This window comes from Talpa occidentalis, unplaced genomic scaffold, assembly GCF_014898055.3.
Source record: "Talpa occidentalis isolate TD23 unplaced genomic scaffold, MPIMG_talOcc4v2.1 talOcc4.4, whole genome shotgun sequence".
NCBI lineage: Eukaryota > Metazoa > Chordata > Mammalia > Eulipotyphla > Talpidae > Talpa > Talpa occidentalis.
The window spans coordinates 41,484,507-41,509,352 of NW_023604295.1; the positions used below are offsets into that span (position 1 = coordinate 41,484,507).

General features: G+C 45.9%; 1 protein-coding gene across 1 annotated transcript in view; it reads left to right on the forward strand.

The window, feature by feature from the left end:
* Window positions 1–21,469, forward strand: part of ZDHHC19 (zinc finger DHHC-type palmitoyltransferase 19) — a 50,093-nt gene extending 28,624 nt beyond the window's left edge. The window contains exons 6-7 of the mRNA XM_054700486.1: window positions 17,066–17,190; window positions 21,196–21,469. Of these exons, the coding sequence (XP_054556461.1) occupies window positions 17,066–17,190; window positions 21,196–21,349 (279 nt within the window). The 3' untranslated portion in view covers window positions 21,350–21,469. The remainder of the gene's footprint in view (window positions 1–17,065; window positions 17,191–21,195) is intronic.
* Window positions 21,470–24,846: the final 3,377 nt, after the last annotated feature.

Here is a 24,846-nt window from a genome sequence, read left to right on the forward strand (position 1 = left end):
TATCTACTAAATGATATAAGTGATAGATGGAAAGATAGATGTCCACATGTGTTCAAAACACAAAAGGAAATAAGTTATTTATAGCAATGGCTCTGGACAGTGGGGTTGTGGGTAATGTATTACATTTTTAACCTCTTTAGATTTTTCTAGAAGTTCGAGGTTTTTGGTAAGTATTTCTTTTATATGCAGAAAAACCATTAGAATACTACAATTTTTATTTTTAATAGTGGCAAAATGTTGAGTACTGATAAATACTTTTAATAGTGATAAAATACACTTTTCATAAAATTTACCATCTTAGCCATTTTTAAGTGTACAATAGTACAATGGTCCACTCACACCGTTGTACAGTCTCCAGAACTCTTCATCTTGCAAAGCTGAAACACCCACTGAACAACATCTCTTCATTCACCCTTCTATTTTCTGTCATTTTGACTGTTATAGGTACCTCTATCAGTGAAACTATGCAGTATTTGTCTTTTTGTGACTGATTTATTCCACTTAGCTAATGTCCTCAAAGTTCATCCATGTTGGATATGCAGCATGTATATGTACTACATGTAACATGTATGTGTATCATGTAGTGTGAAAATCGCCTTCCTTTTTAAGTCTGAATAATCTACTATGTAAACACTGCATTTTGTTTGTCCATTTATCTGTTGATGGACACTGGGGTTGCTTCCATCTTTTGGCTATTGTGAAAAATGTAGCTATGAACATGAGTGTACAAATATCTCTTCAAAACCCTACTTTCAATTCTTTTGGGTATATACCAGAATTGGAATTGCTGAATCATATGGTAATCCCATTTTTAATTTTTTGAGGAACCACCATACAGTTTTCCATAGCAGCTGCTCATTCTACATGCCACCAACAGTGCACAGGCTCCAGCTTCTCTACATCCTGGCACATATTACACAAACACACACACACACACAATTGTAGCCAAAAATCTATATGCTGCTATATAATATATAATATAATACACATACAATTATACATACTAGTAGCCAAAGCCATTTTAAAAATAAGATAGGCCAAGCTGACATTCACCCATACCCTCTGAGTGCAGTTGCTGATTCCAGCACCCAGTGCAAAGAGCTCTGGAGGCTCATTACAAAGTCCCAGCCTCTCTGGAACCTGCGGATGGACAAAGAGACTAACCTGGCTATGATTCAATGGGGAGACCTGGCCACATGCCCTCACTCATTTCAAAAGAGGGGCACTGGGCAAGGCCCTGGGCCGGAGCTGCAACTACGGGCTGCATTTAAGCCTGACTGGGGACGTAGCCGGGAGAACTATGACACACTTACGGCTTCCTTGCTTTGGGCATTGTGGCCAGGAGAATCCTGTTCCTGGTGTTTTGTCTTCCTGGCCTGGTTTCGGGAGCTGCAGCAGGAAGAGTAAGGCTGAGTTGTTGCCTGCAGAGCTGCTCCCAAAGGGAATGCATAGAAGTGGCGGCCCCTGGCCTAGCTAGGGATTTGGTAGGGGTCTGTGCTTGGGCTCTAAGGAGGGTCAAAATAAATCGTGGGCAGCAAAGTATGGGTGGGAAGCAGCAATGTGCGGCAGCCATGTGTCAGCCCTGTGCATCTCCAGACAGACCTGGAGAGGGGCACCCAGACAGCAGGTGCCCCCACATGCCCTGTCACAGGACTCTCTGTGTTCACTTTGAAATAGCTAGAGGCAGAGGGATGGCCTAGATGACCTCTGGAAAGCCCCACCAACCCAAGGACATCACTTCATGTTTCATTTTCACGCTGGTAACTATCATAAGTATTTGTGTGTACAGGACAGCTTCTTAGACATCTTATTTTGCTTTTTGTCTATGGCATCTGTCTATGAGACCAGAGGGTCCTTGGAACTTCCTCTATTTGGGATTGTTAGCACATAGTGCTCCATCCCTTTTCCTGGGCTCTGAGCCTTGTGTGGGTGCTTGTGGAAGGCAGAAGATGTAGTGAGTGACAGGCCAGATCAACTGTCCCAAGACACTCCCAAGGAGGCTTGTTCTCACACTGGGGAAATTTCTGTTCATCCTGGCGGAAACTTGCGGTCAAACCCCTGGTGACTCTCTCATAAGACAAAAATTACTCTTTTTGGGTGGGAGAAGGGTGCTATGACACATAGTCACTAGCTCGGAGGAGGCCCGTGGACCCCTCTCCCACGCTCTGTCATGGGATACATCTCCCGGAGGCAGGACCCGAGGGACCGGCATGGAGCTCCAGGAATGGCAGTGCCCAGGGTCAGCTGCATGGGCAGGCGACCTGTGCAGTCACAGGGCCTGTGCTCAGAGGGCCCCACAATCCATTTAATGCTTTGTCGACATGGAAATGCTTAACTTTTCAGCAAGGGAAGGGGCCCCACAAGTTATGTAGCAGGTCTTGGCAGCTCTGGAGGACTGCTCCCTAGGGGAGGGATGACAAGTCCATGCCACACTCCAACAGCTCTGCTACCTCTGAAGTGCAACGTTTAAAAAATATTTGTTGTTGTTGAAGTGACACTGGATTATAACATCATATAGATTTCGGGTGTGCATCATATTTCAACATCTGTATATACGGCATTATCATCACCACCAAAAGTCTAGTTTTCATCCACCACCATACATTTGACTCCCCCCTTTACCAGTTTTACCTACCCCCAACCCCCCCCAACATTCTGTTCTCACAATCTAAGAGGTTTTTTTTTTTATTTGTTTGCCTTGTTTCTTTATCTTCCACATGCAAATGAAATCACATAGTATTTGCCTTTCACTGTTAAATTTTTTTCACTTAAAATAATTCCCTCTAGGTCCACCCATGTTGTTGCAAATGGCAAGATTTTATCTTTTTTTTTAATAGCTGAGTAGTATTCCAATATATACTTCATCCATTCATCTGTCAATGGGCACATCTTGGCTATTGTAAATAATGCTACAATCAACATATGGATGCATATATCTTTTTGAATTAGTGTTTTCATATTCTTCAGGTAAATGGAAGTCCCACCATTCTGAATTATCACTGCATGTGTTTCACGACTCCTACCTTGTTTTAGAGTTATTTGCCTGCATGCACAGTTCTGCAATTAGACTGTTAATTCCTAGAGGGTCAGAACCAACCCTCCTAGCAGCAGAGTGCCTGGCACTTACTTGGTAGATCTTCAACAAATGTTCCTTGAAGAAATTATTGAAACTTCAAGTTTTTAGAGTCATAGGAAAACACAACAGATCACTCCTTACTGTAAAGAGTTGGATTTTATCAGGAAAATGTGTGGGAAATAATGTGATCTTGATTTAAGCTATACCAGAGCTGGCCATAGTTGAATTTCCTCATTGCTGCATCTCTGTAAAGACACTGATAGCGGGGCTTCCCTAGTGGCGCAAGGGATTAAGACTCAGTACTATGAAGCTGACCGCAGCCACTGCAGCAAGAGATCAATCCTCAGCCAGGGAGCTGACCCACGTGGTGCAGCAGACCTCTCCTGACTCGCCCGCTGCTCCCCTCAGCAGTGTATTTCAGTCAGTCTGCCTGTTCTGTTCCCGGCTCTGTCTCTGGTGAATCCTCTCACCTCCCCTGCACCTCTGGCCTGTACCCCAGTTCTTGTATGCATATATAGGTGGGTCTTAAAAAAAGAAAAGACACTGATAGTATCAAACTCTTGCCACTTCTAGGCACTGTGCTGGGTAGTCTAACCCATCATTTGTGATTTAATCTTACAACCTCCAGAGGAAGTACCGTCTCTGATTGGGATGCCAAGAGAGCCAGGGAGCTTTCCCAAAGCCACACACGGACAAGAATGGGGACTTGAACACAGGTTGGTCAGACCTCAAAGGTATTGTTCTGGGCATTTTGATTAAGAACAGGTCATGTTCGGCAACTGAGTGAAGGAGGAGTGCCACACCTTAGTGTAAAGAGCTCTCTAAGAGTTTAGGGCCAAAAAACGGGGGAATGTCTGGATTACAGCTTATAAAATCTGTATTCAGATGTACTCTTGCAAAGTGGATGTGGTAGAAAGAGAAGTTTGCAGAGAGCACCCATTGCCCTCCCTCTATTCACTGCCTGTGTGACCTTGGCCAAGTTTCTGAACCTAACTGAATATGTCTTATCTGCAGCATGGGAAAAATAATAACGTCTACCTCATGAGGTGGCCCTGAAGAGTAATTGAGACAATTGCCGATGACAAAGACAGCTATCCTGAAAGGGTAGACTTTGGGGATTGGATATATTCACAAAGGGGAGATGTATAATTTCCTGGAGACTCTTTTCAGCTCAACTTTGGAATATTAATGCAATCATTACCAAAGATGTTTGCCACTCCGAGTCTCACCTCTGCGGCATGACTGCCTTCCTATTATTCATTTCCCATTCTTCCTACTAACAAAACCCTGATTTTGTCTGGAGTAACAGAGTGGCCTGCAAGGCTAAGCCATGGTCATCCAACCCTGTCCTCTGCTTTCCCAGTGTACCTTGCAGGGAGTTTGTGGAAGGGGAGGATAGTGTGACCAGTTCTGGCCAATGAGGCTGACGTGGAAGGAGTGCTCGTAGGACCAGCTGCCTGGCACAGTTCTCTTCTCTTGAAAGACTCCTGATGCTTGAAGCTGCAGCTCCACAGGGAAATGCAGAGTTGCCAGCCCTGTCGCTCCTGAGCACCAGCCCCTAGCCACTTTCAGATATTTTTATTATGTGAGACAAAGAAACCACTATTTGTTTAAGGGCCTGCAAGTCAGGTTTTCTGTAGCTCTGTAGCCATATTTATTCCTCCTTGGCATTTCCTTCAGTTTGCACCCAGGTGTGTGAGGGATGCCCTCAGGCCATCGGGAACTTGGTGCCTTGCTGAGGGCTTCTCTGCTTTTCTAGTCAGGTCAGTCCTTTTGTCAGACCTTTTTGTGCTCTTGGAAACCTTGAGGGCATCCTCATCTTTCTCCAGTTTCCTAAGAGTTTGCTTCCTTTTTCAGTTCTCCATTCTGATCTGTTTCCCACTTCCCATTTCTTTTGGTTAATCCCTTCTCCCCTTCATCACCTTATTGTCATACACATGAGTCAGGGTACATTCCCACATCATGTGGTGTACACACACACACACACACACACACACACACACACACACACACCCTCTCCTACCTCCTTTTTCTTTTGTTTTTGTCTTCTTGATATATGGAGAGCCACAGATCTGAAATCCAGTATCCTGATTCTGATTCTGCCCAGTTCCATCTGCTCTTGCCAGATGGAGTGTTCTTAATCCACATATAATTTTAGAAGCAGAAGAGGTTGCCAGAGGGACAGATACCCTCACCAGCACTCAGGGAGCCTGTCCTTTCTTCCTTCCCAGGTATGCCCATTTGGCTGCCCCAGGGGCCATGCCAAGGAGGGTATGAGAACACTACGTCTCCAGGACTCTCAGTCAATATCTGATCTTGGAGGCCAGAATTCCGAGATTACTCTGAGGACTATTTGGGGCTGCCTCTCCAGGCTCCACCCTTGCCCGTGGGGGCCAAAGCTGGTCCGCATAGCTGATACGTAGTGAATTGACTCCTTAGGCATACCCCTGCCAAGGAAACACTGCAGCTGGCCTGACCCACTTGAGGAATCCTCAGCTTCTCCTGTGCAGGAAAACCAGGGAGGCCACTATACTCTGCCACAGAAAGGGGTGAGCTGTGAAGACCTCTGGATATGTGACTCACTGAAGGGGTTGGGGAATGACAACCCCCCCCCCGCCCTCCCTGGTGGGAAGCTTTCACTGTGGGAACTGCCACCCTGCCTGTCTGACTTCCTGACCTCATATTAACACTGGGGTTCAAGGAGAGGCTCCCTGTTTGGGCCTGCCTTGGGGATCAGCGGTTTTCGCTCCTAAAGCACACCTGGCATGCCTCCCAAGCCTCAGCAGTAGGCCTGAAAGCTTTCCTTACTTCTGCTCTTGTTATAGAGCAACCTCGATATTAAACAGGTTCCTGGCTGTGGGTCCTCACCCGCGCGCTTTAAAGGGACTTATGAATACTCTACTACAGACACACACAAAAGGGTTAATAAAAGGTTTATTTACAAGAGAAAAAGAAATAAGGAAAATGTACAACTCAGGGAGAAAATAGGGAAATAAAGTCTTTAATGCGTCCTACCCGATCCGACGACCTGGAAACCCAAAGGCACTCTCAGAGCTGGCCGGACGCTGCGAGCTGGCTGAGAGCCCAAAAATGGAGAGCCCCCCAAAGCCCACGTGTCTGCCTTTTGTATCCACCTGGCTGCTTAACCCCACCCTCAGGTCCCAGCCACCTTCCCTTTGGTGGTGATGGGATTTGGAGTTCCCAGTGTCTTTGGCTTTGACCTGGGGTGGGGGTGGAGTCCACAAAGCCTATATGGAATTAGCTTTGGGACATCCTTTTCCCCCTAACACTCTCACAGGTACCTCTCTCTGGTCCTGGGGTGTCTTGTTGAGGGTGGCTAGGGCCAATGGTAACGAAGGCTTTCTCCTGGGCCACAGGAGGCTCACACACTCCCTGCTAGGGCTCTCATGGCTCAGGTGGGATCAGCCTGTGGTCTGCAGTGTCAGGCCCGGCAGGACAGGACTGCAAGGTCAGGAAATGGGCAGGAGGATGGGGGTTTCCCTTTAAAGATTCCAGATCTGAATTGAGGTCTCTGACTCCACTAGGGAAGCTTAAGTATATTTTGGAAAGCGTCCTAGTTCAGGTATCAGTTGTACCTGGTATCAGAAGTCCCGAGTTGTACCTGGCCAGGTGACCTTGAGCAAGTTGTAACTCTGGACAGTTCCTTCTTGGGAAAGTGCTCTGTGTACTCTAAGGATCTTGCAGAGGAGTGTTACTGTAGCCAGTGGGTGCTTCTCCTTCTCATAGTTGGGACTCCCTACTCTTTTAGTCCTTCTGCAGGCCCTCGAAATACTTCCTAGGGGAATTCTCCTGTACACCATCTCAAACATAATCCGACACACCAATGGCCCCATCATATATTTTTCACTGTAACCTTTTTGAGAGAGTTTTAAGAAAGTTGCTTTATCAATAATTTGACTATAAATAATTTATCAAATTTTCATTAGCTGATTTTCCAGTGATCATGATGTATACTAGAAATTCTTGGAAAATAAGAAAAGCTACAGTTTCTAAATGTGCTACACTCTTGCATACTGAATGAGTAGTTTGCAAACTGGATAGTAAATCATTAGTGGCTTTAAACTGGCCATGGTGGTTGTATTTATACCATGGAAATCAGCAACCTCTGTAAGTCAGTGTGATGTTAATTCTTACCTTCCCCACCCTTCTGACCACTGGAAAATTGTTTAATGGTTTTCTTATATGACTAGTACATCTGAGAGAAATTTTAATTGCGTCTAAATCTAATTCTTGATTCATTTACTTCTGTATCACCATACGTGGCTGCTGGCTGCAGCAGCAGACTGCAGAGTTCTAGAGGATATGCTCTAGTTTCTCTGTCTCTACAGTCTCAGGTCAGCATGCATGTGCGAGCGAAGCAGAGGACCTCCCAGGGCCCTCTTGATTCTAAAGACTTCCCCTTCTTCTGCCCCCACAGCCACAGCCTCACAGAAGGATCCTGGAAAATAGTCTCCAAATAATAGTAGTGTAAGTGAGCCGGGAGTATTGCCCTTCACCCACTGTTTTCTCTTGAACTGGGCAGCTGGAGCTGAGGGGTGGGTGGAGCAGAGACTTTTAAAAAAACAGAGCCCACGTGTCCCTTCAGCTGGCTCCTGCCTGTGGTTCCCTTCCCCCTCTGCTTCTTTGGCACTGTGGCTGTCAGCAAGACCCTGCTCTCTCAAGACTGTAGCAGCAGCCACCTTTACTGAGTGGTGGAGGCAGCTTTTTAGATACAGTCTCTCCTCTCCCAGCCCTCCGGGCCCTGTGCAACTTCTCGCTTGTTTCCTGCAGGAGGCTGCCTGGGATTGGCCCTCCTGGCAGCTCTGCTTTTGAGCTTTGACTGCTCTGCTTTGGACCCTGCCTATTTGCTGACTGTTTGCCCTCGAGGGGATGGTTGATTTCTGAGTTTGTATTTTAAAATCCTTCTCTCCTTTATTCCTCTTCCACCTCTCTCTATTCCCTTTGAACTCACTGTTTAAAAATCTTTGAGCACATTGGAGTTTGATTACTTCGCTAGTGTGCACATGGGGGTGGGCACAATCTGCTAGGAAAGGTAACACTGGCTTTTCCCCTTAATAGTTTGGGGTCCCTGGAACCCGTGGTTTTTGCCAGTATCTACAGGGAGCTAACAAGGAAGTCAGAACAGTAGGACAGGCTGGCTTATAAAGCAATAGAAAACTCCCCAGTCCAGACCCACCCCAAATGCTGGCAGGGCTTAGGGCTGGAGAATGAATGGAGGGCCCCGCACTATATGTGTAAATAGAAAATTGTTTTAAATATTTTCCAGGATATTCTAATGTGTAGTCACTGATCTAGACATTCAGGGACTGGTAGTCCAGAGATTGGCCCTGACAGGGACCATGGTTCGAAAGGAACCCAGATTCAAGTCCATGAAGCCCAGCAAATCCCTGCAAGAAGAGGAGTGTTCCTGCAGGGAAGTGCTCTTCCTCCCCTCACCCTCATCTCACCCCCACCCTTGTTCTTCTCGAATCTTAATTTAGATCAAGGCCTAGTCAGAAAAAAAAAGAACCTGATTTCTTTTTATGCTTTTGTATTTGCACTGTAATCACTGGGTTTGCTTTTATTGTTTTACTACTGCAGATTTATTCAGTAACCTTTGCCTATTTATTGTGTTTATTTTATCTCTCTTATCTTTCTCTGTTAATAGGCACGGTTGGCAAGCAGTGGTGAGGAGGGCTGGCCCAGCAGGGGGGAACTGAGAACCACAGTTGGAACTTTGCTGGACCTTCCTGCTCCAGCAGGTGGGCTGGGAGAAGTCCTTGATCTTCTGTGGGTCTGTGGGTGGCCCCACTTTCAAAGTAAACCCTGACCATGATTCTGGCCTCTCCAGCTGAGGAAGTCTTTGAGGCCGGGAGACTTCCTGGAAGATGCTTAGAGCCTGCTCAACAAAGCCTCCAGCCCTCAGGAGCCATGGGAAGTGGGGCAAGGGCAGGACTCCCAGCAGGGAAGGATGCAGCAAGCGTGGTGTCGCAGGTGGGGCTCACTGGATCAAAGGGACAAGCTAGATTTATGTATTTCAACAGGAAGAGCTCTCAAAATGCTCCATGGAGTGAAAATTGCAAGTTGCCAAGCCAATGGATGCCCTCTATGCGAAAACACTCTCACCAAAGCAATACAATGCAATTTGTATAGGTTTATATATAAATATAGAGGAATAGAATGTTTATTTATATGTGAATAAAGGAGTGGAAATGTTCACATTTTTTTAAGTTCTGGAGCATGTACATCAAGCCCGGATGTATGCCTCCCTTGGAGAGGTGGAGAGAGGGCCAGGATTCCAAGTGATGAATAAAGAAACTAGACTTATCAGTAATGTTCTCGTTTTAATTATTTTTTAATATTTATTTTTTATTATTTTTATTGTCATTAGCCTTTTCTTATCCTCTTCTGATTTTTTAAAAATTTTAAAAATTTTTTTAAAGATTTATTTATTTATTTATACAAGCACTGGGTACAGTCAGAAGCGCAGGAGGGTGAGAGAATTCACCAGAGCCAGAGCGGGGAGCAGAGCAGGCAGACTGACGAAGTACACTGCTGAGGGGAGCAGCGGGCGGCAGGAGAGGTCTGCGCGCCATGTGGGACCCTCGCCTGGTGGCCAGGGAGCAGCCAGGGATTGAACCGGTGCTGCAGAGGCTGCGGGCAGCTTCACAACCCGGCACTCAACCGCTGCCCCACCAGGGAGGCCCAATGTTCTCATTTTTAAAAGAAAATTTATGTGTGCAGTTAAATTTATTTTTTAATAGGAGTTTTTGTGTCATTGTAAATGTCAGGCTTGGAGTTCATGGGTATGGGTGGAAGCCCTGCTTCCCTCTCCCTGGTACATGCTGCTGCCCTGCACTGAGGTTACCTGCTGGATGAACTGGTCATAATAAATACAGTGACTCCAAAGGACTTGGTGAAGAATTGAGTGACCTGATGGATAAAGATAAAGCTATCTGTACTAGTTAGAGTAGAGTACGCAGTATTTACTACTGGGAGAACATACTACAGGTATAAAGTGTGTACTACTCCAGGATAGACATATATGTATATAGTAGTTGTAATTAGTATTTTCAGCATTATGTTTTTAAAAACAAACTAGAGTCTCTGTAAAGACCAGCTCAAAATAAATTCCAAGATCTCTTCCCAAGGACAGAGAAAAAGAGAGTGATGGTGAAGGAGCCACTTTGAATTTCCTGAGAATGACATTGCTTCCTCTGTGCACAGAAGGGAAGAGAAAGAAGCAAATCTGCGCTGTGCTCCAGGATCCGGGCTGGTGTGCTCAGAGCTCACAGCACTTAACCATTAGGTTTCTCAGATGCAGTGACTAAGATTCAATGATGTTAACAAACTTGCCTCAGGGATATTGGAGATCTGGATTCAGATCTAAATTCCCTGACTCTGCAGTGGCAGCTCTGCTCCCCCGGGGATGTCTGCTAATTCTCATAAAGATTTTTGTTATATTCTACAGGTGAAGAAGATGGGATCTAAGAGTGAGGGTTAGGTCAAAGTAAAAGGTCTATCTCATTACAAAGTCCAGACTCTGAACCATGCCTCTAAGATCTACTTCCCACAGCAAGAGATCCTATTAATTGTTCCTCCCACCCCCAACCCCTCTGCCCCCGAGGAAGGTGCTCTCAGAATCTCTGCAAAAGAGAAAGGAAGAAGGCAGCTGTGCACAGCTCCTGATGGCAGCCACAGCTCTAGACTGGGTTAGTAGACAGGTTGACTGACTTGGGGAGGTGGGGGGGGGTGTATGGACTACTACGCTCTTTTAGAATGCAGCAAGATTTCTGAGAGAGATGTTCTTCAGACAAGAGAGGACATGTTGTAAACCTGGCAGATGAAAACTAAAACTGCTTGTGTAGTGGATTGGATGGTTTCCCCTGCCCCTGGCCCACCCCCGGCCCCTGCAAAGCAAACATTGAAATCCTCATCCTGATGGAACCTATGAATGTGATCCTATTTGAAAATAGGGTCTTTGCAGAGTTAATGTAATAGAATGAACTCATACTGGACGTAACTCCAGCGACATGTAGCCTTATGAGAAGAGGGAAATTTGGACAGAGACACAAAAAAGACATTCAGAAGGAAAACCACCACATCGTTATGTGAGAAACGGAGACAGAGATGAGGTGATGCAGCTACAAGCCAAGGGACATCAGGGATTGCTAGCAACCAGCAAAACCCTGGAAAGGCAAGGAAGGCTTCTTCCTTAAGACTTTGGAGAAGTCTGTGCCATCACTTTCACTTAGGACTTGAAGCCTGCAGAACTGTGAGAGACTGAATTTCTGTTGTTTTAGACCACCTAGTTGTTGTGTTGTGTTTTAGACCACCTAGTTGTATTCTGATAACCCTAGGAAACTAACACAACATGGTTGGTTGTTCCATGATTGGTTGGGAATCCAACCTAATAAGTGGACCTGGGTAGTGGGACAGAGAGGATTTTATCCTTGACTAGAGAATATCCCAAAACCCCCACAACTAGCATGCCCTAAAGGGGTTCTGCCATTATGCACACAGAGACAAAGCATACTCTGTGTAAAAGAATTTTAATAGAATTAATGTGCATAGAGAGAGAAGAGAAGAAAGGATAATAGTTTCCAATAAAACACCCAAAGTTACCCATCCCCTCATGGATAAATGCCCAGCCAAATAGGATTGGCTTGAAGCCGGGTAGATGGAGCCTGAAAGATTGCCACAAATCTAAGTCACCTTTTGGTGGAGAACCACAGGAAGGGTGTGAAAGGGACCAGGCAAGTCTCGGGTGAAAGGAGCAAAATCTAAGTACAGATCAGGCTAACGGCTGCCATTGTCGGCCTCCTCATGTATCTCTTCCAAGTGTCTCTACATGTCTTTCCTTCACATGTCTCCTGCAAGGCCCCAAGTCCCTGGTGAAAGACCAAAGCTGAGAAGCAAGCAGGACCTTCTCCACGTGTCTCTCCTGCACCCACCTGCCTTCTGTGTTATATCCCGTCACCCGGCCACTCAGCTCTACCCATAGTCCCCAGTAGCCTGTCCAAGGTGGCTGCATGGGCAGGGGACATGGCACCTCCCTTTTTTACGGAGACGCCTCTGTTACAAGGGAGCAACTGACCCACCTCAAATCTTTGCTGACTATTGGCAAGAGACATCTGTTCTCTGCCATATGGGTCTCTGCCATATGCCATATGCTTTCTCCAGAGTGAAGGTTGAGAGAGAGGGAGAGAGAGAGAGAGAGGTGCAAATCAGAGAGGAAATAAATCTTTGTAACCAGACTCAGAAGTTACATCTCTTAACTTTTGCAAAATTCTGGTTGTTACAAGGCAGTCACTGAGCTCAGTCCACACTCCAGGGGAGGGTATCACACAGGAGAAATACCAAGAGGCTGGGATCACTAAGGGCCGCCACAGGGGCTACTGCCACCACCAGCAATGGGCAATTAGAGTACATGCTTCCAGGATCAAAAGAAAGCAACCCCTTGAGTGCAGCGCTGTGAAGCTGTCTGAAGCCTCTGCAGTGCCGGTTCGATTCCTGGCCCCAGGGAGATTCCCATATGGCAAGGCAGACCTCTCCTGTCTTGCCCGCTGTTCCCCTCAGCAGTTTACTTCGGTCCTTCTGCCTGTTCTGCTCCCTGCTCTGTCTCTGGTGAATTCTCTCACCTTCCCAGGCCTCTGGCCTGTACCCCAGTGCTTGTATAAATAAATACATAGCTTTAAAAAAAAAAAAAGCAACCTTTACTCTTCTGGGTTCTTCTAGGCTAGCAATGACATATATCCATCCTGCATACGTAGGAGAGAACTCGTAGGTCTGAGTAATTCTCCCCTGCCCTCAGATGCCATCTAAGATAGCTAAAGCAAGGCAAGGGAGGTTGGGGGAAAAGAGATGGCATTTAGGGAGTTTATCAAGGTCGGCACAGCAAACAAAAGGTTTGCAGATTTAATTCTGTTTTTTCCTTTGAAAAGAGATAAGATGAAGGAGCGTGAGGGAGGTGTCCTTAGGGAGAGAACTCCTTTATACACATATGTTTTCCATAAAAGCATGATCTCACACAGCTGACAGAGCCCCGCCCATGAAAAACCTTTTGCCCAAAAGATATATTTTAGGGTGGCAGATTTTTGCTCCCCTCTACAGGCAAGTACAGGCTTTGCCTGAGAAGACTAGGAAGGGCAGTGAAATTTAGGGTGGAGACTTGAAAGATAAGTAGAAGACAACCTAGGAGGACCAGGGTGTAAAATGGCATCCCAGGCAAAGAAAAAATATGTGCAAAAAAATCCAGGGGTGGGGAAAGGCGTGATGGTTTCTGGGAGCTTGGAAAAGAGATTGGAGGGGGCAAGGCTAGCCCTTGAAGGACTTGATGGCTCTCCAAAGTAGCTTGTACTTTATTCTGCAGACATTGGAAAGCCACAGCTAGCTTTAAGGTGGATGAGATGGTGGGTCTGTGTTCCAGTACACTCTCCAGTTGCTGGTTACGTGGAGAGAACTGCAGGAACAGAGGTGGGAGGCGGGGGGGTTTTGAGGAAGCTGTGGTGGTGTCCAGCTGAGTAGGGGAGCTGATGGGTTGAGGTCAACATGACCAATGGGGCTTCTGCAGTGCCAGTGAAGAGGGGTTCAGCTTGTGAGCCAGATGAATGGGAGGGTGGGGTGAGAGGAGGAAACAGATGTGAGCAGGAAACAGATGTGTGCCACACAGCCCAGCACAAATGGGCTCTGCCAGTGGTGAGCAGGTAAGGTCTTGCTCCTGTGTTCTGGAGCAAGGTTGGGGTAGAGATGTTAGCTGCCACTTTGGGTCCCTGGTGTGGCCCCAAGAGTTCATTTCTACATTCCACTGGTTGCTCTTGCACACCTCTTACGTGCTTTCCCGCCCATGGCTTGCAGCCAAGGCTCAGCTTCAGAACCAGTGTTTAGAATTAATTCCTCAGGGCACGTTAAACCCTCTCTGAAATCCACCCCAGCAGTCTACCTCCTGCTTTAGAAGTTCAGGGAATACTTTAAGGCCTTGAATTGCCTGTCAGTGACTTAGCAGGAGCATTGCCTCCTCCTCTACGTGACTATGGGCAGACACTCCTCAGTCTCCTGCCTATAAAAAGATGAGGTTGGATCAGCTTCTCCCCATAGTCACTACCAGCGCTGGCTTGCTGGGATTCCATCTCCCACCCACTTTTCCTGGTTCCATAGGCTCCAGGCTATTTCTTTAACGTGCGTTGCAGGGACCTTGATGGCTGCCTGCATTCCCTTCATGCCTCTGCTCAGGCCTGTCCTGTGGAGCCATAGAGGCTCAATGAGCTCAGTGCCTCATTTTAATTCAGTAAACTTTTTATGAAGTTTTGATCTTGTTCCCAGCTAAACACGTAGATGCTTGGACCAGGACATCCTGCCCTGCAATCTGCTGCCCTCACTGTGAGAACTGAACAGGGACTTCCAGAAATCACATAGTCCTTCCTCTCGGGGCAGATTTACTTCATTCAGCAGAGGCAAAGTTTAAATAAAAAGAAAATTTCACTTGGTAATATTCATATCTTGCAGAGCCTCAGAAGTGAGATTCTTAGATCTTGTCTAAATCCTCCTGGAAGTCCTAAAAAAAGAACAAAACTATATTCCATAGTCAAATGTTCTGCCCTGAGAGGCACCCCCCTAAAACTTCTACCTGAATGAAAGACACAGATTAGGTCTCTTGCCCCACTCACCTTACCCTCTCCAGAAGAGGGGGCTCAGGACTACAGCATGAAGGGGAACCCTCCATTCCATGTCCTGCCCTCTCTGACAACGCCTAACCCACACCTGTCGTGGCCAGAGCTGTCCTTGGCACCCAGGTCTGAGGAAGTTATGTAACTGGTCTTGGCCAGACATTCTGGTTCTGCAGGTACAGCTTGCAAGTTAAAAATTGTTCTAAAAATGCAAGGCAGCTGCCTAAATACACAGTTGAGAGGAGGGACCTGGGGGGTGGAGGCCACCGTCAGCAGGACATGTTTTCCAAAGGGACTTTGGGCCCAATGCATCGACCCAAGGGAAACTTCAAACTCGGCAACCAGTGGCACATATGGCTCCCTGGAAATAAGTTTTGTGGCCTGACACCTCTAGACTTTTGTCCTCGGCCACCTCCTGTGAGAAAAGGTGTTCTGGCCCTGCCACCTCCAAGTCTTGTCCTATTTCCACCTGTGTTTGCACTGGAGTCAGCTTTTTTGGTTTTTTTAATTTTTATTTTGTAAAGTCTTGCTCCATTTCCCATCTTTAGGCACCTCTAACCTTCCCCTACTTCTCTTTTGGTTCTTTGTCTTCTTTCTTCCCCTACATCTCCCTCCCTTCCACTCACTGATGGAGATGGAAGTTCATTTCTCCCCTCTTTAAACTCTGCTCCTTACCCTAATCTTCTGGGAACTGACCTGGTGGAGGGAAGCAGCCTCTGGCCCCCACCATCTGCTGTCTTGGGGGAGTCCCTTTCCCTTTCTGGGCCTCTGAAATGGGGACAATCATGGCTACTTTATTCTCTGCCTCTCAAAAGAGTTGTGAGAGTGAAAAGAGGTGACATTGACTTCTGTACACACAGCCAAGATCTGAACAAAATTTCCTTCCGTTGGTTCATTTGGTACATATTTATAAAGCGCCTATTATTTGCCAGGTATTGTGGAAGGTTCTAGGGTTTATAACGAAGAATGAAAGGAATTACGGAGTGGTTCTTAAATCTAGCTTGCCAGGGTACAAGGAGGGCTTCAGAAAAGGCCCACTCCTGACCCTCACTCAGAGCCACAGGGTCAGGCTCTGCAAAGACAAGGCCAGTGAGGAGGCAGTGGGGGTGTCTGTGTTTTCACAGCTTCCCAGGTGAACCTGCCCCTAGGGTGGAAAACTGTTGGTGATGTGGGAGTCCCTTTGGGTATCCACTTTGGGAAAACTTAGGTGGGTCAGGGAGAAGAAGGCAGGGGAAGAAGGTGAAGAAGCTGGTGCAGGAGAACAAGAAGGTGTTTTCCTCACACTCCCTGACTAGGTCTGCCCATCTGATTCCAGAATGGATGGCAATTAAAGATCTTCAATGGATTCTTTTAAAAAATCATAAAGGAACTACAAAGGAAATACAGTAGCTCTAACCATTTCTTCACCAGAGGCGGCTTTCTCCCCTCAGCTGGGATATTTTATAGGCTATTTGGGTCACAGACCAGCCTTTTCCTATTTGTTTGTCTAGAGAATCATCCTAAAAGTAAGCCTTTATTTTCCACTCTGTTCTTGGTGTATCTGTAACTTAAAAAATAAGGTTTATTTGTTTCTTTAAATATTAGTGATGTTTATTCTTTATGAATTATAAAATTACCAGATTTTGCAACTGGGAATTTAAATTCATGCCCATTAAGAAATGACAATAAAACCAAACTCATAAATACAGACAACAGATTAGGAGGTACAAAAGGGATTAAGCTCATAAATAGCTAATTAAGGCTGATAATGAACAAAGAATATGAACTAAATTTCTTTCAAGATGAACTTAAGCAGTAAACAAACACCACAATGTACCAGATTAAGTGAACAAGATTCAGTCATATAACAATAACACTAAAGTTTTACAGAGTTGGTAAGAGTAAATTCATATACTGCTAGAAAAGTGTAAATTGCTACTAGGGAACACTATCATAAAGAATTAAAAGGTATAAACAAATACATAGTCACCTTTAACAACAAAAAGAATCAAACTAAATATCCAGCAACGACAAAATATATAAATTAATGGTGGTTCATCAATCTGATGGAAGATCAGGATACCACTAAAAATCCTAAGTAAATGACTATAATATTAAGAAGGAGCATTTATGATAAAACATTAAGCAACATGCAAAATATAAAACAACCTACTGTAACTGCTGCTAAATCAGAAATGTATGTATTTGGACAAATGGGAAGGTCTAGATGGAAAGAAAACAACTTTACTGGGTTAGAGTGTCACATCAGAGGTAATTTATTTTTCCTTTCATATTTTCTCTAATGTTTTTATATTGTTTCTGCAATAATTCTTTTAAATTTCAGAATGTTGGTAAAAATTGGAAGAATGTGAAAAATATGCCCACATGCTGTCTCCTCCCTCTTTTGAAGTCTCAGTCCAAGCCTCCTCCTAGGCCCCACACCCTGGAGAGTACTAAGGGAATGGCCAGGTAAGCTGCACTTCCCTCACCACTGGGGCTGGCACTTAGGCACCGCAGGAACAGCCAGACCTGTTGCTCCCCCTTGCTGAACCCCCTCCCTGCCAAACTGTTACACACTTTATCTCGCTTTAATCCTCACAACAACTCAATGAGGTGGGTGCTATTATCTCCATTTTCTAGATTTAAGAACTGACTCATAGAGTTGGATAATTTGCCCGAGGTCACAGAGCGGGTAAAGAGCAGAGCTCAGTTCAAGCCTGGCTAGTGGCCTCTGTGCTGCTCTGCCTGTCTGGATTCTCCAGGCAGCTGAGCCACAGCATCTGCTATGCACTGGAGAGAGCACCCTGAGCGCTCTGGCCACCTGTTCATTCTTAGGTAATCAGGCAAGGAACCAGGTGGAGAATCCACCTCTTGGATCTGGGCTCAGAGCTCCACATAGATCTGAAGTGCAGGAGATGGTGGGGCCACCTCCTCCAGTGACCAGCTCATTCATTCATTCGATGCATATCTGTGGTCTATGGAGCTCTCTCCAACATGCCAGGCACTGTGCTACCTCTAGGACATGCATAATAAGACACAGCCCCCATCTAACAAAGGGAAGACACATCAACAGAGAAGTATAATAAAATATTATCCCATGTGAATGTTGCTCCTCAGAGAGGATGCACAGGACCACGTTCTCTAAAGCATCTTTCCACATCACTCTCTCGTCACCCTGTTGTTCACTTAATTTATCACTGTCTGAAATTCTTTTAATATATATAAATTCCATGAGGGTGGGAACTTCCTCTGTTCACCTCTCTCATTCCCAGGGCTTAGCATAGAGTAAATGCTCCATGGGATATACTTATTAAAATACATATGTATACCTACATATTTATAGCTATGAGAAGGTACGCAAGCATGGAAGTTACTCTTCTCTGTGCTAAGATATAAAGTTCATGAAAAAACCATGTCCCCAGACAGTATGCTTGATATTATTTCATTGTGATAATGTTATGTGTAAGTATGAAACAAAAATATATTAGTCATTTCTGATCGTTGGACCTACAGGCGATTTTTATTCTGTGTTTTTTTTTTCCCCCTTAATTTTTCTGCAATAAATATAAATCATTTGGCTAGTGGAAATGAAAAAGAAATAGGGATAAATAAGATCTAGAAGATCCTCTGGAGATGGGAGTTAGGTGGTATGACCTGACAGGTGTGAGTTGAATGAAGGGGAAAACTCATGTGACTCTAGGGAGCAATATCCCCTGGAGAGAAATCTCAGACTCCATCCATCCTCAGAAGAAATGAAATCCTCTCCAAACATGGAAGGCATTAAAAGCCAATCAACTAACTCTAATCAGCTTAGTGTTCATTCAATACGCTCAAGGCTTAGCCTGCCAGGTGCAGGGATAATGGGATTAGAAATGCAAAATTGATTTCAGGACCACAGGGGCCCTTGGAGGAGTGGCAGCGTGGGATAGAGATCAACTGCTCTGCTCCAGGCCTCCAAGCAAGAGTCAGCACTTCCAGGCACTGGGATGTGTGACACTCATGGATGGGGGGGCATAGCCTCCTCCCCAGGGACCCCATTGGTGTTCCTCCTTATACCAAATTAAGTTTCCTGCCATCATAGTCATAAATTTAATTTTGCATCATCTTCCTCTGATGATAAAATACCAGAAAAATATAAAAATGTATATACTTGGAATATATATTAATTATAAGGAAGACAAATATCACTAATAAATCACCCTGGAAATAGAATAACCACCCATTTTCTCAGTAGATATCCTTCTATGCTTCAATTCATGTACAGAGGCACAACTGGCCTCAGCCTGTATCCCCAATCCCTGTGGGATGCTGATCTGTTCTTCAAGCATGCAGTCTCCCTGAGTTCCTAGGGAAAACCTTGCAGCCTCATCCCTGGGCGCCTGCTCCCCAGCACGACTTGGCCCATGCAGATGGGCCACAACTGGAATACCTGCCCCTAAAGCGTAGGTAACTTCTCACTAGCATGCACGGTCCTAAAACCCTCAAGGAAGACTTCCTCAGCTGTGGACTAAACTCTCCTAGGGAAGAGCACTTCGAAGGCTAAGTCTATGAAAGCTCCTCTAACTATATTACCTTGTTTATTAACATACTCAAGATAGCACCCTGCATGAATGTTGCATCGGACAACACCACACTGACAAATGGGAGTCATGGAGCAGGCTACATAATGCAGGATGCTGCTGAAAAGCAGGATCCTGGCCCTTTTATTGACACATGTAATTGGTTGTAAGGAGATTAAAGAAAGGGGAAGGGTGTAGAAGATTAGGGATTGTGAGTCTGCCCTCTAGGCACTTCTTATCTACTTGATACACCCTAATCCCCCAGCCATGGTTCTAAGCTTATCAACAAGGCTCTCCACTGATCAGCTTCTGGGGTCCCTTGTCATACATCTGTCCTCGGTCCCCAGGGCCTTCCTAGTCATACCTCATGATGTATAAATCGGGAGTATGTGTTACGCATCATCGGTCCTCAGCCCCCCAGGCATTCTGGACATACCTTGTGATGCATAACCTTCCCAGTGTGATCCAGCTTTGTGCTCTTGTTTGATTTGAGGGGCTTAAGGGTTGGGCTCCTGTTCCTAACTGGCCGCACCACTTTGACCTTGTTTAGATGACAAAATGGCGACCGAATAGGCTGGCTAGGAGTAGCAGACCCACACACGAAGGTACAACAAGAACACGGCCACATGCTTCACTGCACACAGAGGCACCTCAGCCTTCCCACTGTCCAGTCTGGCCCCACCCAAAGTCTTCGGGACCTCCCTTGATTACAGTTCCAACAAGACCAGAGATTTTGCTTGGCTTTGTTGCTGGAAAAGCTAGAGGTTCTACCTGGTTCCACTTCCCACACCTTTAACCTGCTGCTAGTTCTCTGACTTGGGAGCAGGTGGTCCTGCCTCATGGCTCAAATGCTGGGCTGTTTATACAACTTGCTCAGTTGGTGAGTCCCTGGAGAGTCTCCATCTTAGTACTCCCCGTCTGGTCAACTTGAGATAACCCAGGGTTGCCAAGCAGGCAGCCTGATACAGGCCGTTGGGGTGAATGGGCACCAGCACGTTCTATACATGTTCAGCAACCCACCATCTTATCCTACTGAGCTGGTCAAGGTCCACCTTCCTCATTTTCCCCACATTTCTCCAAAGGCTACATTATGCAAACCATATAACCTCTACTCCAGTCTCTCCATTTGCCTCTAGTTTATCCTCACAATCCCCAGACCTTAATTTTCTAGCTAACCCGCTCCCATCAGCATTCCATGGTAATGCAAAATCTTCTTACAGGACGTCTCTCTGACTAAAAGCCTCACAATGCTGTCTTACTCCACTCAAATTTAGAGTCAATTCTTATAAAGGTCATCATCACCAACTCCACTGGGCTCCTTTCCTAAATCATCAGGCATGCTTCTGCCTCAGGGCCTTTGCATGGCTATTCCCTCTCCAGGAATGCCTTCACCTCAGATATCCATTTGGCTAATCTCTCTCACCTTATCAAGTCTTTGTTCAAACCTCACCGTTTCAATGAGATCTACTTTGCCTCATATTGAATACTGTGATCTGCACTCCCACCAGGCCTCCTAACCACCCCCAACCCCACACATATTCTGCTCTACTTTCTTTTTTTTTTTAAAGATTTATTTATTTATTTATACAAAACTGGGGTACAGGCCAGATGCACGGGAGGGTGAGAGGATTTACCAGAGACAGAGTGGGGAACAGAACAGGAAGACTCACAAAATACACTGCTGAGGGGAGCAGCGGGCGAGACAGGAGAGGTCTGCTGCACCACGTGGGACCCTCGCTGGTCCTCAGGGATCCATCCGGCGCTGCAGAGGCTGCGGACAGCTTCACAGCGCTGCGCTCAACTGCCTGCGCCACCAGTGGAGGCCCTGCTCTTCTTTCTTTTATCATTAGTTCTATCAGTCTTCTAATATGCTACATTATTCATTCATTTATTATGTTTATTTTTTACTTTCCAGGCCCCACCACCCAGAATGTAGGCTCTGCAAGATAAGGATCTATCTCTTGGGCCTCCCTTGGTGCGCAGCGGTTGAGCGCTGGGCTGCGAAGCTGCCCGCAGCCTGTGTAGCGCTGCTTCGATCCCCGGCCACCGGCGAGGGTCACACATCCTGAGACAGACCTCTCCTGCCACACACTGCTGCCCTCAGCAGTCTACTTCGTCAGTCTGTCTGTTCTGTTCCCCGCTCTGGCTCTGGTGAATTCTCTCACCCTCCCGTGCTCTGACTGAACCCAGTGCATGTATAAATAAATAAATAAATCTTTAAAAAAAAAAAAGGATCTATCTCTTTTGTTCACTGACACATCTGAAGTGTCTAGAATGGTGCTCTACATAAAATAGATGCACAATAAATAGCTATACCTATTTATTATTATATTATTCATTACCTCGAATGAGTAATGAATGAACAACATTTGGAATCCAATCAGCTAATAGGAGGAAATTCTAGATGTGGACAAATAAGTACACTTTTACTTGGGGCCAAAGGCAGAAATAGGGTAGGACATGTTCACCAAAGCTCAAGCTCCCAGTTTGTTTTGGAAATCTCCATTTCATTCCCTCACCCAGCCTGGACTGGAAAGTATATACAATATACTTCTACATGCAGTGTGAAACCCTCTTGGAGACTTCTAAGATAAGCAGGCAGAGATGTACTTGACCTGCCTTAGCTCCCATCTTGGGCCAATTAGGTTTGACCTTGGAGAATATCTGGGACAGTCCTGGAGAAGAAGGTGCCAGACTAGATGACTGATGCCTGTAGGATCATTCCCTCTGTAGAAGTTCTTCCTAGGTCCAGTGGGTTGTGTCTTACCAGCAAAAGACAGAATGAATTAAATGACACTCCAAAATTTCCTGAGGCAGCTGGGATATGGGGGAAAGAGTAGATGTGGGTTCAGTTTCCACCTCTTCCACTTTCCTGCTGAGTGATAAGTTTTAAAACCTCTCTGTGGTGGGTATAATAATGGTCCCCAAAGATGCCCACCCTCTAATCCCCAGAAGGGTAAATGTGTTATGGTGCCTGGCAAAGGCTGCTTTGCAGATGTGATCACAGTTATGAGGGGATTTTCCTGGCTTATCCCAATAGGCCCAATCTAATCCCATGAACCTTCAAAAACAGAGAAACTTTTTCTGGTTGAAGGCAGAAGAGAGATGAAACAGAAGGGGGAGATCAAAGAGATTCAAAACTCAAAGAAGTCAATCACCATTGTTGGCTTTAAAAATAGAGTAAGGGAGCTACTAGCCAAGGAATGCAGGCAGCCTCTAGAAGCTGACAGCCAGCAGGGACACTGTACCTCACCCCACACTGCAGGGACGTGAATTCTGCCAGATAGTGATGTGAGCTTGGAAGCAGATTCATTTCTAAAACCTCCAGAAAGGAATACAGTCCCACTGACCTTAATTGGATACTGTGAACCCCAAAGTGCAGTGCACCCAAAATTCTGACCTACAGAATAGTGAGAATACATATGTATGGTTTTAAGCTGCTAACTTGTTACAAGAACAGCAGAGAACAAATATTTTCTTTGAGCCTTGATTTTTCCATCTGTGAAATGGAGACAATGAGTATGGGATCCATCTTGCTCACTTGCTGCAGCAAGCAAATGAAATAACAAGTGGATAGGTTCTGGGTACACTGAAGAGTGCTGTACAATATAAGACTGAAGTCTTTGGCCCTGAGAGTCACAGACTTTATCTCTCAGCCCCCAGAGAGGACGAGTGAGAAAAGTTCCACCAATGACTTCATGGGGTACATTAACAAATCGTTATGAAGGGCTCTCATTCTTGGAGGCCAGTCCCAAGTATAGCCCCTGCCTCGGTGACTGTGGCCAAAGCTTCAGGGAAGGGTCAGAAGTGAGGAGCCCTTCTGGATTCCTTTCAGTCTGCCATGCCATGCTGCTGATAGCCACACCTGAGGTGAGGAGACAGAACTTCTAGAATAGACACTTCTCACACACAGCCCTTCCCTTCTCTTTCTGTTTCAGTTCAATTCGGCAAGTCAGGTCCTGCCGTGCATAAAGAGGAGGCAAAGACAGAGACTTCAGGGAAATGTGCATCCCACCCAAACTCCACCTGGGCACCGTGGTTCTGGCTCCTGTCGCTGCTCTCTCTGCAGTTAGGAGTGCCCTCGGATCCCCAGGCACCTGAGAGATGTCTGCAGTCCCTGGAACCCCACGTTGCACCTTTTCCCTCTCTGTCTGCCTGCCCTATCCTGATTGAACTGGGAGGGGAAGAGGGTGACCTCTGCGAGGAGCCTGGAGAGGGCTATCCCTGAGCTGAGAGCACTGGGTTGAGTCCCTGAGCTGAGGAGTGTCAGGGACTATGTTGAAAAACTTTCCACCAAGGAGAGAAGGTCCTCAAGAGTGAAATCCCATCCTTCTAAGGCAGGCAGGGGGCCAGTGTATCCTCTTCCCATTTCCTGTGGAAGCCAAGGCCACACGAGTTGAGAGAGAAAGGGGTTAGGGCCTGTTCCCACTACCACCTGGGAAGCTCCACCCTTCTGGGTAGCGCCTTATGGGCCAGCTATCCCAGTACATATAACCTGGCCAAGTCAGAAGGGCCTTTTGAGGTCATCTAGCCCAAATCCTTTGTCACACACTTGGGGAAAGTGAGGCCTGAGAGAGAAGGACCCTTCGATCACACAGGATTGCTTAGGATAACAGCAATGAGGTCTCAGATCTTATCCCTCTTCAAAATTCACACACCACATTCATCAAATTACACCAAAAAGCAAGGTCAAGTTCCAAATGTACGCACACCCCTTCTCCCCACCAGTCTTATCACCTGTATCAGCCTGCCACTTTGAGACAGGGGCCAGGACATCCTGTCTACTCTAAGACAGAGGGGCTTATCAGAGAGGTGACCACACTCTCCCAAGATTAAATAAAAACAGCCACACTTCCAGATATTCATTCATTTATTTATTATTTATACCACACCTACTTCCAAAAAATATTTGATGTGGTTCAACAATAAAAATCACACATGCAACAGAACTATTCAAAAGTGAGCAAATGCCCAGTCAAAACCTTTCAAATTTTTCAGACACTGGGAGTGATTTTTGTTTTTTAAGGACATAAGAGGCCTTCAGCCTCAGGTACTACTTGTGAAGGTCAGGTCTTGAATGTGCATATTTAAAGGTGCCTGAGCAGGTCTAGTAGTCATAACTGGAACATTTGATAGAGTACGGAGCCCGGGTTAGAGGGGACACCCATCAGCAGGCCAAGAACAAGTGTTGTCCACACTTAGAAATTCATTCATCATCTATTGAAGCAATTTGTGGAGAACCTGTAGATGAATGAGAACTAATCCCTGCCTTTAAGGAGCAAGTAAATGAGGGTGCGATGGTGAGCACTGCGGGTTCCCAAGTATACAGGATATATCAGATGCACCTCAAATTCTGTTGTCCTCACCTGTCCCCCAGGTCCTCAGCTGCTTCTCATAGAGAACTCCCACAGCCACATCTGCCACCATCTCATCTAACACTGCCTGCTGTCCTGGCTCAGCCCTGTGTCCTAGTCATCTCAGGATCCATAACAAATCACCACAGACTGGTAGCTCAAACAATAGAAATTAATTTTCTCACAGTTCTAGAGGTTGGAAGTCTGCGATC